General features: G+C 44.7%; 1 protein-coding gene across 1 annotated transcript in view; it reads left to right on the plus strand.

Annotated features, from left to right (window-relative positions):
* Serinc5 (serine incorporator 5) overlaps positions 1 to 15,286 on the plus strand; it is a 96,121-nt gene that overhangs the window by 50,226 nt on the left and 30,609 nt on the right. The window contains exons 3-5 of the mRNA XM_021180315.1: positions 12,005 to 12,186; positions 12,581 to 12,663; positions 14,470 to 14,563. Coding sequence (XP_021035974.1) covers positions 12,005 to 12,186; positions 12,581 to 12,663; positions 14,470 to 14,563 — 359 coding nt within the window. The remainder of the gene's footprint in view (positions 1 to 12,004; positions 12,187 to 12,580; positions 12,664 to 14,469; positions 14,564 to 15,286) is intronic.

A 15,286-nucleotide genomic window follows, 5' to 3' on the forward strand; every position in this document is an offset into this window, starting at 1 on the left:
CCACATCAATCCTGTTCCAGATTCTTGGAGTCACTCTTGGCTTGTGTGTCAGCCACCGAAGCTGCTTTGCTTCGGTGTTTGTTTGTTTTGTTTTGTTGAGACAGGGTTTCTCTGTATAGCCCTGGCTATCCTGGAACTTACTCTGTAGACCAGGCTGGCCTCGAACTCAGAAATCCACTTGCCTCTGCCTCCCAAGTGCTGGGATCAAAGGCGTGCGCCACCACCTCCCAGCTTTGCTTGGGTTTTGAAAGTCTTGCTAAGTGCAGCATCTAGTTGCCTAGCTAGTTTTGATGACTTTTTACACTCCTTTGGTGGTTCCTGGACTGGAGTGGCTCATGAAGTGCTTCCATACAATGTTTGGGACTCTGGATGGGCAGATGCGCTACTTTTCCTCCTATTTTCAGAGGGCTGTGATGACATCATTGTCAGCGTTGTGCATGGGTCACCTTCCTGGCCTGGTCATGGGGATCCCAAGAACTAAGGTCTGAGGCTAAAGTGTTTAATTGAAGAAATAAGCAAAGCCAGGATGCAGCTCCCATCTGTGACGGGTGACGGTAAACAGCTGGGCCTATTAAGTGTTACACTGAGAAACAGTGCTGTCTTTTACAGGTTAGAGTTTGAGTCAGTCGGTAGAAGAATAAAGGAGACTGGAAGAGCAGAAAAGCCCTAAGTGGTCATTTTAACTCTCCAGTCATCTGACAGATGACATAGCTCATGAAGTGAAGTGGTTTGCCCAAGGCTTAAAACACTAGTTACAACCCAGGGTCCCTGATTGCTTGACCACTGTTTCCTGTTCATATCACTAGGTTGGCTTGTTGGCCAGATAATCACAGAAATAACCATCCTAGTCTAAAGCAAGCATAGCTTCCTCTGTCTCCTAAACACTCTGGATACAGGAGCAGAGAGGAGGAATCTGTCTAGGAACTGCCTTCTTGTAATAGTGACATCCATTTAGTAAGCAGAGCCTTCCTTGACTCCTGAATGTTCTCTGGACACAGGAGCAGGAAGGAATGACTCCTTCTGGAAAGGTCACCTTCCCACCTGCCTCCTTCCCATCCTACAGCCAAAAGCTGGGCTCAAAGAAGGAAAACAGAATAGCCACAAACGATTTATTTCGTTTTGCCTGGAAAGTGAAACCTACTCTTAGGTTATGTTTTGTGTATCTTCAAAAGACAGACAACATCACTGGTGAAAAATATATCACTTCGATGCAAAACACCACAATTTGTGGTGCAGAGCAGCAGGGATTCATGCTAAAGGGCAAAAGTCTGGCCCTCTGACTGGGTTTGGTCTCTGTTGGTTGAGTGTTCAAAGTGCTGGGCCCAGAGGTTGTTTTAGTTGAATTCTAGACCCAGGCAAAACTCCCCATTCTCAGCAGCTACTTGTTATGTTTTCTTGGTTGAATAATATCAAATAAAGAGAGATACTGCTAGCTCAGTTCTTTGATTCTGGAGAAATTTTAAGTTTATTATTTTAACCCAGCTGAGTGAAACGACTTTCAAACGTTCTTTTGAACAACAGCAGAGTTCCGTGTCAGTATGCTTTGTGGGTCAGTAGTGTGGAGCCCCAGTTCCTGTGGATCACTAGGAGCTGCAGAGGTCTCCTGGGCTGGGAGTTCCACTTCTTATATTCCCTGGTTCCATCCCTCCTCAGCATGGCTTGGTGAGGACAATGTAATTTTTCATCCGAGGTCTTCTAACAAACAATCCCTGCAAGTCCCAGCCTTGACTCCTCTCTGTTGTCTCCTGCCCTCCATACAGTGAATGAGGCTGGGAAATTGTTTTGTACTTGAGGCAGTACTTTGAGCGATGCTGAGAGGCTTTGGCTAGACTCTGAATCAAGGGCTAAGATGGACTCTTGTCTAGTAACCATGAGCTTGTCAGGAGCTGTACAGCAGTAGGTAATGTTCACGGTCCTTGTCTCTCAGATCCCTTGCACAGAACTCTTCGGAAGGTCCCAGATGTGAGCTGGGTCTTTTTAAAGATTGTCCTGCCTATGGTAGGGAGAAAGTGATGAAGTGAGAATGTGAATTATTCTCAGTCCTTTCACTTTGACCATCAAAAGCATCAGTTAAATGACTGGCCCCCAAACACTCCCAGATAAATGGGATAGTCGGATGCTTACAGTTAGAATGAATGCTATTACTTGCCATAAAAATGGAGCCAGGAGGAGCAGACACCACAGCACAGAAGGAGCTATGATAAACTAGGCTCAGAGTCACGGGAGGAAGCTCATGGATGCTGGGAACACAGTAGCACCCTCACCCCATGGGGTCTTATTTCTGTGGTTTTCATTATCTAAGGTCAATGGAAATCCAAAAATATTACGTGGAAAATTCCAGAAATAAACAAATCAAAGCTTTAAATTATGCAGCACTGTCCTACTCTATCCTGCTCAGGACATGAATTATCCCTTTGTCCCACCAACTGTCACTCAGTGGACGTTTTGGTCATCAGACCTGCTATTGTGGTATCAGTACTTTTACTCAAGCAATCCTTTGTTTGTTTGCATATTTGTTGGTTGATACTGGGGATTGAACCCAGGGCCTTGTATGTGCTGGGCAGTTACTCTCCCAATAAGCTGTAACTAACCTCACCTCTTCTCTCCTCCTCTTCCTCTTTCTCTTCCACCGTCTTCTCCTCCTCCTCCTCTTCTTTCCACCCCTCTCTTTTAAGATAGGGTCTCTTTAAGTGTCCTAGGTTGTCCTCAAGCCTGTAATTGTTTTGCTTTAGCATCCCAGATGTTTAGATTTTTAGGAATGTGCCATCAAACTCAGCTCAAGTGACCCTTTTACATGGCTCCCAAGGGTACGAGTATTGGTGTTGGCTGTTTTATTACAGTGCATTGCTGCTATTGTTTCATTTTATCATAGGAATTGTGCAGCTATTACTAAGATTGATTGCCCATAGTTCTAGGCACCTATTGTTTTTGGAGAAAGGATCTCATACAGCTCATCCTGGCTTCCAGCTCAGTACACGGCTAAGGATGACCTTGAACTCCTCTCTGTCTCTACCTTGTCAATGCTGGTATTACAGGTGTGTACTGTATATCTGCAAAGAAAGTGAGGTCCGTGTGGTTTAATTTTGATGGTCTTTTTACAAAGTATAAGGGATATTGTTTGACCACACTGCAATCTCAGTGCATTCTTTTTGGGGGGTGTGGGGTTTTGCAACAGGCCTAACTGTGTCTAGAATAGCAGCAGAATGTACTATGTAGCTCAGGATGTGTTAGAACTAGTAGTACCTTCTATCCTAGCCACTGTAGTGCTGGGCACTTTGATGATAGGTGTGCACTGCCAGCTGCTGAGTACATTCTCTGCTCCATTTTCTTTTGTTTTGATTCATTAGAGAGAAGAAGAGAAAGAGACAGAGAGACAGAGACAGAAACACAGGGGCAGAGTATATTTGAGATAAGATCTTATTTTGTAGTGTAGACTAGCCTTGTCTGAACTTCCTTTGTAGTTCAGGCTAGCTTTTAACTCAAGTGGTCCGTCTGCCTTTTACCCTCTAGAGTGCTTCAATACAGACAAGCACCATGATGTCCAGTTGCTGATCTCACTATTTTAAAACTGCTTAAAACCTGCTGCTTTCATTGATTTATCCATTCATGTAAGTATAGGTACCAAAAACTCAGGTGTTCTGGGATAACATATAACAACATAAGGCACTGATCCTCAGGTAGGGGAACCAATAGTTTGGTAGCTGGCTTTTGTGGTGCATGTAGAGAGGCCGACAGGCTGAGGCAAGAAGATTTTAGTTTTGAGGCAAGAGTGTGTATGGAAGGAAACCCTGATAATAGGCTGGTTGGCCTACTCTTGTGAACTTCATCTGGGGATGTCTGGATAGACAGCTGAAGTGAGGGAGAAACTCCCCACAGGAACTTAAGCCGTTCCCCGTGGCTACGGAAATCACAATGGGTGCAGTTCAGTGGGACAGTTTTCTACAGTCAACACACTAGTCTAAAATTAATGTATCGACATGCTGGCTCTCATCAGTGTGGGTTTTATTTTTGGTTGTTACAGGCTGCATTTCTAGGACAGATGGGACAGATGTAACAGATGTGAGTGGCTCTGTTAATGCTGCTTAAGGCTTCTGAGCATTGGACATCCCTCCCCCACCGCTTCCTTTCTCCATCAAAATAGAAAGATGGTTCTTCTTTGTACACAGAAAATGGCAGAAAGTTCTACAGTTTGTTTCACTTAAAACCAGCTTCTGTGTGAAGCACATCTGGTGAGGGAGGTGCCAGGAGCTGTACTGGCATAACCAGGCGTGCCCCTCAGCTCCCACTCCTTTGGCTTCTGATGGGTAGAGTGACTTCTCACAGTTGCCACTTGGCCTTCGAAGTATAAACACATACTTTATCAGTTAACTGTTCTGTATTGAGCTTAAGAGTGGGCAGACTTTCTCCATAAATGTCTGCTAGTGAAAACTGCAGGCTCTGGGCTTCCAGTGTAGTGTAAGAGTGGCACAAACAATGCCAACAAATGAATATAGCTTCATTCCACAAGAAAGTTATTTACATAACCAGGAGACTGGCTAGATCTGACCTATGGGCTGTCGTTTTCCTGGCTGCTGTTTTAGGCCTGAGTGGCTCCATGCAGGCCACATACGTACCTTGTCTCTAAGAGACAAACTTCAGTGGCCTAAACTTTATGCTCAGGCAACCAGAGCTCTAGCTTACCTTTCAGGTAAGGGCTGCATGAACCCCATGCCTAGCTAGGCAAGCACAATTTAGTGTCTGTTATTCTATATGGGATTATAAAGCAAGTGGAACTAATTTATGGGGAAATGAGTTATTTGTATGAATCACTTCAGTCGTGTTAGGGATGAAGGAGTTGTGAGGAATGTAAAAATGAGCATGTGTGGATCCTAATATGGGGTAAGAAGTGAGGAATGCTGGAGCCAGAGTGGCTGTTGTGCATGGTTCTCAGGAATGGGATTCAGAAGCAAGGGATCCAGGCTTTCAGAATCACAAGTTGTTTAAGTATGTTGGTGTCCCATCTTACAGAAGACAGTTGGTTCTCATGCCCTGTCATTGTTTAAATATACATGATATACATGCATGGCATGTACATATGTGTGTGTGTGTGTATGTGTATATTTACACACATCACTCTGGTTATCTGCACAGCATTTCACTAGACAGTTAACTACTCATTAGCACCGATTTAAACTGATTAATTAGCCAGTGACTTACAGCACTGAGATCAAATCCAGGGCCCATGTGTTCTAGGCAAGTAGCCTACTGGTTGAGCAACATTCCAGCTTTATAATATGGATCTTAAACCTATTTTATTTGATGCTTCTATCCACATGACCTGAATAATACTTGCCCAGAGTAGGTGGGAATGAGTCGCTGACTAAACCCTGTGTGTCATACACGTGTGATGTGTGGTGTGGCATAGGGGATAAAGCATGTGTGTACAAGCTCTAACTTGACCGAGCTTTCCATATTTCCCCAGAAACCACCATGCATACAGCTGCATCCTTTAAGAGGACCTTTGCTGACTTGGTTAGCGCAGAGAGATTTGTCACCAGGGGTTTCATTCTCCTTGGCTGCGTTTCTCTGGGCTTAGACTGACCTTCCTCTGCTCTTTCACTCCCCGTCCTCCCAGGAGAGTCAGTCAATTCACCTGGGTTGCTTTCTTTGCCATGTGTATGCTGGCTCTGGAATCCTCACCCCTTTCTTGGCTGGCCTGAAACTTACTGTATAGACCAAGCTGGTCTTGGATACGAGGCATCCCCACCCCCTCACCCCGTCTCTGCCTCCCAGCTACTAGAATTACAAGCATGTGCCAGCATGCCCATTATCTTTAGTCTAGCTGTCTTTCTGGAGTGAGTACCCTTGTGGAGCCATCCACCCACACCTCCTTTTGATACAGGCGCCTCCAGGACAGGCTGTCATTAAATGAATTACTGTTCTCCTGTTGCCGTGATTCACTCCTGTGGTTACCTGTCAACTTCAGAACCGGGAATCCTCATCCCAGGTCTGTCCCTGCACCTTCCATATTCACAGATGATGTCACATCCAGCAGGACAGCGTCTCATGGTCGGTTCTCACTGCTCTTCACTGAGATCTCCTTCTGTTTCTCCTTCAGAATCAGAGACTCATGAGTTCTACCTTCATCTTTACCTAATCCTCTGTCGCTGGAGGTGAAGTTCACTGGCTCCAGTCCTGTGTTGTGTCCTGTGAGTTCTCTGGTTTGGACTGAAGGCTTATGTATTTAGCCCTCAGTTAGAGCAGTTTTCTAGCTGTGAGGACTTGTGTGAACTACATTATCAGTCTGCCTGTGTGCTTTCGATCTCTGAAGGCTTTCTCTGGAGGACATGACGCTCCTGGTTTGACAAGTGGTAGGGTCAGTAAAACTAGACCATGGGTTTCTAATTCACCCCTTCCTTTTTTGAACCTTTAATAAGGACAGAATATATACTTTTCTGATATTTTTTAAAAAAAGGTCAAGGTACCTAGCCCAAAGAGGGGCAAGCCATAGTTGGTATTGCTGGTTTTTTTTTAAGGCTTTTTTTAAATTAGATATTTTCTTCATTTACATTTCAAATGCTATCCCCAAAGCCCCCTATACACTCCCCCAACCCTGCTCCCAACCCACCCACTCCCGCCTTCCTGGCTCTGGCGTTCCCCTGTACTGAGGCATATGATCTTCACAATACCAAGGGCCTCTCCTCCCATTGATGGCCGACTAGGCCTTCCTCTGCTACATATGCAACTAGAGACACAAACTCTGAGGGTACTGCTTAGTTCATATTGTTGTTCCTCCTATAGGGTTGCAGACTCCTTTAGCTCCTTGGGTACTTTCTCTAGCTTGCTCACAGTCATCTTTTGGATGTAACACAGGGTCCCTAATGAAGGTGTTGCTGGTTTTAAGTGCTCCTGGGTTCCCCAAAGGCTGCAGGATGCTAAGGTACTGAGGAAAGAACCCTGGTCTCACAGTCTGTGCAGGAGAAGGGTGGAGGCTGACTCAGTATTCTTGTCTCACAGCTGCTGTGCCCTGGTCAGTAACAGGCTAATACTGTGCTGTCAGAATTACTTCATGGAGAAAAGTCTAAGGGAGCCTAAAATGAAGACTTAACGTTGAGAGGCGCACCCCTCCCCCGTTCCAGGATTCTTTCCAAGTGAGGGATGACGAAAAAGAATTCTTAGATTTTGCTCTTCTAGTTTCTATGAGCTAATTTATCACTCATGCAGAGATGCCCAGAGCTTTCTCAGCAGTAGGATTCCATCTGAAGCTCTAAAAATTTGATAGAAGCAAATGTAAGACTAATTAGCTTTGCTAATATCACATTTTCATCTCTGAAGTCATACAGCCATGTGACTCCCATCTTCCCTTCCATTTCTGTGAGAACCACTCCCACAGAATCTATTTTTTTCCCTAAGTTTGGATCATCTAGAACCCGAGTCAGTGAGACCAAAAGACTTCTGTAGCCGTGTTTTATGTGCCTGTGTGTTTGCATACGGCATATATGTATGTACATGTTCACATGTGTATGCCTGTTGTATGTAGGTGCTTGTGTGTGTATACAAATACATGGGAGGCCAGGTTGATGTTAGCTGTCCTCATTTGGCTCCCAACTTGTTTTGGATAGGATCTCTCATGGAACCTTCAGCTTATTGATTCAGCCAGACAGCCTGCCCAGCACATGTTGGGATTCCCCTATCCCAGTCCCCCAGTGCTGGGATTAAAGCATGTACCTTAGTGTCTGGCTTTTTACATGGGTGCGGGGGGATCCAAACTTGGCTACTCAAGTTACTGTGGTGAGACTTTAGCAAATGAGCTGTCTCCTCAGCTCCTCTTGCCTTCGGTTTTTAATATCAATTTACCCAAGTTTGAAGATGCCAGGGGCATTGCTAGCATCTCCTGCTGGTGCCGCTGCTGCTTCTGGTTTCTTTCACTTGAGGTTGGAACTTCCGCACATGCCGTGGAAGTGGACTTTCCTTTAGGAAGTGTCTATCTAAGTCTGAGAGTTCTGTTTATGCTTTTGGAACTTTTGTTTCCTTTTATTAAGTTCTGCAGATCAAATCCCTGGCCTTTCACATGCATGGTAAGTAAGTATACTGCTACTGAGCATAAAAAGCTATGGCCCTTTTATGTTTTGAGACAGGGTCTTACCCTGTTGCTTAGCTTGGCCTTAAGCTTGTTATGTATCCCAGGCTGGCTTCTAACCTGTGATACACGTATGTCAGCCTTTTAAGTACTAGGACTAGAATCAAGTGCCACCGTGCCTTCCTGGATCTCAGTTCCTAGGGACTAGGACCCAGGCACCACTCATTTGGTTGGCATGGTTCTACAGTAAATGCTTTGACCCAGTGGATGGAGCCCAGATGCCCACCTTACCTTGTTTAGATCAAATATATCCTTCAGTGGTCCTTGCAGTGTGTCTGACTCCCTCTCTAGCAAGCTCCTTCTGTATTTATATAGTGCCTAAGTTTATGTAATGACTACTGTGGGCAAGGCACTGTAGGTAGCCCTTCACAAGGATTATCTGGAGGAAATTTCCTGGGTAATTTATGAGATTACTTCATTTTGAAGATAGGGAAACTGAGAAAGGGGTAGGGGTTGGGGGAAGCTTGCCCAGATGAGCAGTGGAGTCCGGACTATAAATCCCTCTATGCTATTTATTCTTACTTGACAGTTTGTGTTTTGAGTTTGATTTCTCTGTGGGATGGGAAAAAAGCCTTTGCTCCCAGGGGCCTGCATAGAACAATACAGACTCAGTGTGTGATGTCCTTGGATGCCCAGAGTGGACTTACGAGGTAACACCCTCAAGTATGGAATCTGAGTGTGATGTATGTTTTCTTTCCCCAAAACTGGAATAGAACTTGGAACAGCAAATATTTAATCAGAGAAAATTCCTCTTGTTAAAACCTTGTTGGCCTGTGGCGCTCGGAGGCTATTACCTAAAAATACTCAGCACTTACTGAAAGTAAGTGTTGCTAAGTCACCCACAGAGCATAAAAGAGGCTTAGTTAATATTGGCAGTGGGGGTTATTTGCCCTTAGTTTGGATCACATTTTCAATGCCACATACCCACCCTGTGATGCTCCTGGGTGCCTGTGGCCACAGAAGGGCCTGACTTGAGTAAACAAGGGAGGGGTTTACTGGGAGTGGCCGCAGAGAAGTCTGTACCTGCCAGCATTCGGAGGAAGAAAGAACGTAAGGAAGGAAAAAGGTAGGAGGGAGGAGAGGAAGATGAGCCGTGGACCCGTGTAGTTGGGGAACGGGCCAGTGTGCATGTAATATGGTGTGTATGGGGGTTTGTGAGGTGGTGTATACAAAGTGGGAAAAGGCAGGTTTGTAATCCAGCACTTAGGAGGCTGAGGCAGGTAGATTACTGTTAGACCAAGGTTACTGTGGGTTAGACCAAGGTTACCCTGGGGTACAGGGGAGATCTTGAAATAAAAAAAGGAAGGGAGGAAAAGAGGAAACAAAGACAGATAACAATTGGTATTATTGACAAGTAAGTCATGGGGTGGAAACACTGGGTCTGAGGTTAAGAGGATCTGTTGCTCTCGTAGAGACTAGGGTTCTGTCCCTGACACTCACGGGGCAGCTGGCAGTTCCATGATTTCTGATGCCTCTTCCGCACTCTGTTGACACTGCACACATGTGGAATGCAGACATACATGTGGTCAAAACACCCCCACACATAAAATACATCTTTTTTTTTTTTAAAGAAACTGTGTAAATAAAATAGTATAGTAAGTGATGTTGTTGAGTTTCTTCTTTATAAATATAGATTTTGCTTGTCACTAGTACTATTCATATCGATGTGACTCCGTTAGGGGCGAGAGCTCTGAAACAGCCTTCTTGTTTGTGGGCCCATTCATGTTCATAAACTTTTTTTGATACTCATCTACATACCTGAAAGACACAACTTACAGGAGGAATTAATCATTTTGGCTCATGGTTTCTGAGGATTCATAGTTGTGTATCTCAGCATTTCTGAGCCTGCTGTGGGAGTGTGTTCTCAGCCTGGCAAGGAAATAGAGAAAAAACATACAGGAGAGGCCAGGCCAAGATACAGCCGAGGAGAGGACGTGAAAGATTGTAAGTCAGAGGTGATAACTCCAAGGAAACAGGTTTTCCAGATACAGCGGAGCTGATGTACAGCGAACTCACAAACTCTGATATCACAGGCAAGACCTGTGCCATCTTAATTCAGACAAAGCCCCCAGCATGGAGCCAGGGAAGTGGGGACAAAGCCTCACCTTTTGCCAAGAAGCCGATAAAATTCATAGCTTCTGGGAGAGGGAACATCAGTTTTCTTCCATGGAGAAACACTGCTCAGTCTACCACCTTCTGCAGCAGGCTCAGTGCTCAGAGCAGTTGCCACACAAGTCATACTCAGTGGATTTGTTGTTTGCAGAGAAGAGATGATGTATAGTTGAGTGGGTAGAGAAGGGGGCAAGGACCTGGGAGGAAATGGAGGAATGGGAAGAATACAATTAAAATGTACGAACTTCTCAAAAGTAAATAAACAAAAATACAGCCCAGAACTATGCCCCACTCACCTCCCTGCTCCACCTATGCTCTGTCTCCTTCTCAGAACTTCCTGCTAATAACATTGTATTAAGAATCCACCAAGGGATTTATTGATCCATTGCATCAGAGTCCTCATGAGCTGGAGCTCACCATCACGCATGCACGCACGCACGCACGCACACACGCATGAAGGGAGATGCTTCACTACCACCCTAGGCATTTCTCAACCTAGTTAGCAGTCAGGAGTCCCCATCACACCATGGCTTTCCCATCTGAAGGCTTGAACCCAGATGGATGCTCACTCATATTTCAACCCAGCTTAACAACAAAACTTAGACTCCATTAGAAAGCACTCACATGGCCTGGCTCATTTCCTTCATGTGGGCACTTCCTGTGTCTTTGTGTCCACTTTTCATTGCTACTCCAAAGTGGTGACTAGGTGTTCTCATTGGGATGGCTCAGAGTGACAATCTCGAGTGCCTCAGTTACGTTTGTGAAGGAAATCAAACTGTGCTATCTCTGCCTCATGCTCTTGACCTTTGCTGGTTGTATCTCCTGTCTACTCAAACAGCAGTGTGTTCAAGAAGGACTTGTCCTCTCTGGTGCTCACAGACTCTTTTGTTCTCTCTCCCTCTCTCCCTTCCCCCACCATCTTCCCTTTCCTACCCTACTTCTCCTACCAACGTCTCTCTGGAGAGCCTGAGAAACTGGGACAATGTATCTTCTGAGTGTCGGGATTGTAGTTCTCTATCACCTTACCTAGGTTTTTATTTGACGTTTTGGATTGAGCCCAGGGCTTCATGCACACTAGATAAGTATGTAACTCTACCAATTGAGCTAAGTCCACAGCCCTAAATCTTTAAAAGAACATTGTGTATATATAATGTGTATAGTACTACATGTGTATATGTGTGTATGTATGTGTTGTATACATGTGTATATATACACTCTTATTTGTGAATGAATAAAAATTCCCCCCACTAACTAAGTCGATGACTCTTCAGTAGAGAAGAGTAACTTTTGGTGTGGTTATGTAGGCAGTTTCTCACTTTTTATGTTATATATTGTGTATTTCAAGAAGTACACAGCTACATCCTATAAATGCAATAGAAATTGATATTGAAAGTCCCTGGAATAAATAAAGATAGAACAGTGCATTTATCCCTATAAATCTTTTAAGGGGTTTAAAGAAAACTAAGAAAATGCCTTTATCCTTTAAAGATTGGAAGAGAGCATCAGATCCACTGGAACTAGAATTACAGATCCCTGTGAGCCAGCATTTGGGTGCTGGGAGTTGGACCATGGTCCTGAAAGAGCAACTGTTGAGCAACCAGTGAGCTGTCTGTCCAGCTAGAAACTCTTTAGCGGATAGGTTGTTTTTATTCAGTCTTGGTGCTGATTGGCACATGGCTGTTTTTACCATGCATTTTGACCAAGACTGAACACTCACAGGCAGCTCCTCTCCAGCCTGGTTCTAACATGCAACTTTTGCATCTTCTCTCTCAGATTCCCTTTTTTGAAGAGTTCTGTAAAAAGACGCAAGCCGGTGGTGACGCCTGTGAGAACCTGGTAGGGTATTCTGCAGTGTACAAAGTCTGCTTTGGAATGGCTTGTTTCTTTGCTCTGTTTTGCCTGCTGACTTTAAACGTCAACAACAGCAAAAGTTGCCGGGCCTACATTCACAATGGGTAAGTCTCTTGTTCTTCCAAGGGTGTCCTAGGATCTGCTCGTTGACATTTGACACTGATTTCGGGAGGATGGGCTGCGTGTCACTGGTAGCCTAAGAGCAGCAGTGCCTGGTGTCATAATAAGAAATTCAGTATACACAGGGAGTTTATTGTTTCTACTAGGGTCTTCCCTCGAGTCATTTCCATCCTACCGTGAAGAAGAGTTTTATGCAATCAGAGGCCATTCCAAGTGTGCCTCCTTATGGGAAAAGCCACTCTGTGGCACTCCATCACTTCCCCTTGATGTGGGAAGAACACTACCAACAACAGAAACATGAGCTAGCAGGCGGCCTTGCAAGGACCTTTTGTCACCTTTGAGTATCATTTGAATGTCTGCCTTTCTTTCTCTTCCCAGCTTTTGGTTCTTTAAATTGCTGCTGTTAGGGGCCATGTGCTCAGGAGCATTCTTCATTCCGGATCAGGAGACCTTTCTGAAAGGTACAGATGGGGTATTTTGGGCTACCCAGTTACTTTGTTTTTACACATTTCATAAAACTCTTCAAAAACATGGTCTAGTGTCTTTGCTATTTTGAACTACTGATTCTTTTATGAGTTGAAGAATGTCCAGGTGTTGGGGATTTAGCTTAGCTGGAGTGCACTTGCTTAGCAAGCCACGCCCTGGCTTGGCCCCAACAGTTGTATGGGAGCTTTGTAAAGCAGCTTTACCTGTATGCACTCCCTCCCCCCTTTCCTCCTACTCTGCTTACAAGGAGCCCGAGAGAAGGCTCTGTTCCTCTGCTACCTAAGCAATTGGAATGATAAGCTTACTGGCTTGGAGAGTAAAGGAGGTCTTTAATATTTACTTGAAAACAGATCCGGCACATCAGATCTGCCACTCCTCTGCCATGGAGGAGTGTCATTCTCTCTGAGTACAAAGCAGACCTGGCAGCATGAAACTGTTGTTAGCTGTGAGAACTGGACAAGGGACATCCTCCAGTCTGTGTCCAAACTCACTGTATGTGAAGTTAGACACCATTTGAGTTGCAGTTCTTACTCATGTGTAATACAGAGCCATTAGTCATATCCAAAGCAGGGCTCCTTCCAAGGGAAAGAATGGGATGCCCTTTTCTGAGAACAGGTAAGAATGGAGATGGGATTTAAATTAAAGCGGGTCAGAATACTCCATTCAACCCAAATAGATTGACTTTTCTAGTGGAGATGAGGGTCACAGGTACCAACCACACTTCATTACATCTTTAGGGCTCTATCAGTTTTTCATATACTTTAAAAAAAACTGGTTTATCTAAGTCTAAGTCTTCCTTTTATCTATAACACTGTTAATTAGTTTTTATTCATTACGAAGATACTTCATGTATATTTTAGCATATTTGAGCTATTATATCTAGAGAGAGAGGTGACCTAAGAGTCCTCAGGTCAGCTCTAGCTCTATCTTATTATAAACAGCCTGCGACCCACACGGTGGGGTTCATCCAACAGTTTAGGGAAGAGCCAAAAAAAGCCTTGAGCCCTTGATGCTTCATTACCATACTGGATAGCCAAGGCTCATTGCCAGTAAGATTTAAACTGTTGATTTTTCTAGCAGTATTTCTTTTTGCTTGTGAATCAGGCCACTGTGGATTGTGTAAACCCCTGCATCTATTGAGACAGCTATTAGTTCAGCTTGAGGTTCAGCTTGGATGCTCCAGGGCCAGACTCTGATGTCCCAGTCCTAGTTGTGCCCTTTATGTCAAGAAAGGTTTCGCCAATGTCTTAGAACTACTCTTTCTGTTGACATGATGAAATACCCACACAAACGCAACTTAAAGGAGAAAGGGTTCATTCTAGAGTGTAGTTCATGGTGGAAGTCAAGACAGCAGGAGTTTGAAGCAGCTGGTCACATGCCTAGGGGAAAAAAAAAGCAATGAACATCTGTTTGCTGCTCACATCACTCTCTCTAGTTTATAGTCTAGATTCCTCTGCCCAAGGAATGGTCCTGACAAGTAAGATGAATCTGTCCAATCTCAGTGAACATAATCAAGATAATTCCCTATAAGCATGCCTAGAGGCCCATTTCTCTAGTGATTCTAGATTCTGTCAGAGACACTAGCCATCACACTAGCTCACACAGACTTGCAGGTTTATCTCATGTTTATCAAGTGCGTATGAGGTTAGCATCTACCTTGTATGGCTGTATGGGCATGAAGTGTATTAGAGGAATGACGAGCACAAATAGAAAGTATTGTTCTTTAGAGTTGAATGCACATGGTGCTCACCTCTCTCCCTTTGGGTGATGTTCTTTTGCAGTCTGGCGCTATGTGGGAACTGGGGGCAGCTTCCTCTTCATTTGTATCCAGCTCCTCCTGATTGTGCAGTTTGCACATAAGTGGAACAAGAACTGGTATGTGCTTTTGTGGAAAGCTTTCACTCATTGACTTGAAACTGTCTACCACTGACAAAGGATTACACACCGTGTGGGTCTTTCCATTTTCTCCTCTCTGATACTGTTTTCTGTCCTCTCTGCCCTCCTGTCTTGCTTTGCCTTATGTGCCTGGCCATGTGGACTGTGTGACTGACTGGCCATGTGGACCATGTGTGACTGGCTGGCTATATGGACAGAGTATGTCTGGCTGGCTGAGTGGACCCTGTGCGACTGACTTGACTGTGGGACTGTGGGACGAGTATGTCTGTACCTTGGATGTGCGTTGTCCAGGTTCCACTCCTACAAGGTTAAAAAGCAAAACAAGCACAAACGGCACAATGCTTTGGAACAGGAGATCTTCTGTGAAGAGTGTGGGGTGAGATAGTTCTCTTCTTGGAAAAAAATGGTTTGTCTCTACTTTCTAAAACATACAGGATCTCTTTATTGGGAAAACTTGCATCCTGCTGTAGGGAGCTGTCTTGCCTGTAAAATGGTAGCCTTTTAGTGCCTTGGAAACAGCATTCACATCCCAGGCCAAGAGGGAAGTGCCTATCAGTAACAACCATCCAGCCCCTCTGCTGAGGCCATGTTGACACTGAGGTGCTGAGCAAAGTGCTTCATTGCTCTGGTTTGTTTGCTTGTCTGTCTGTCTGTCTGGTGGTGTTGGTGATTTATTTGCGTCTCTTGGATACCAGGCATGTG

This window comes from Mus caroli, chromosome 13 (assembly GCF_900094665.2).
Source record: "Mus caroli chromosome 13, CAROLI_EIJ_v1.1, whole genome shotgun sequence".
Taxonomy (NCBI): Eukaryota; Metazoa; Chordata; class Mammalia; order Rodentia; family Muridae; genus Mus; species Mus caroli.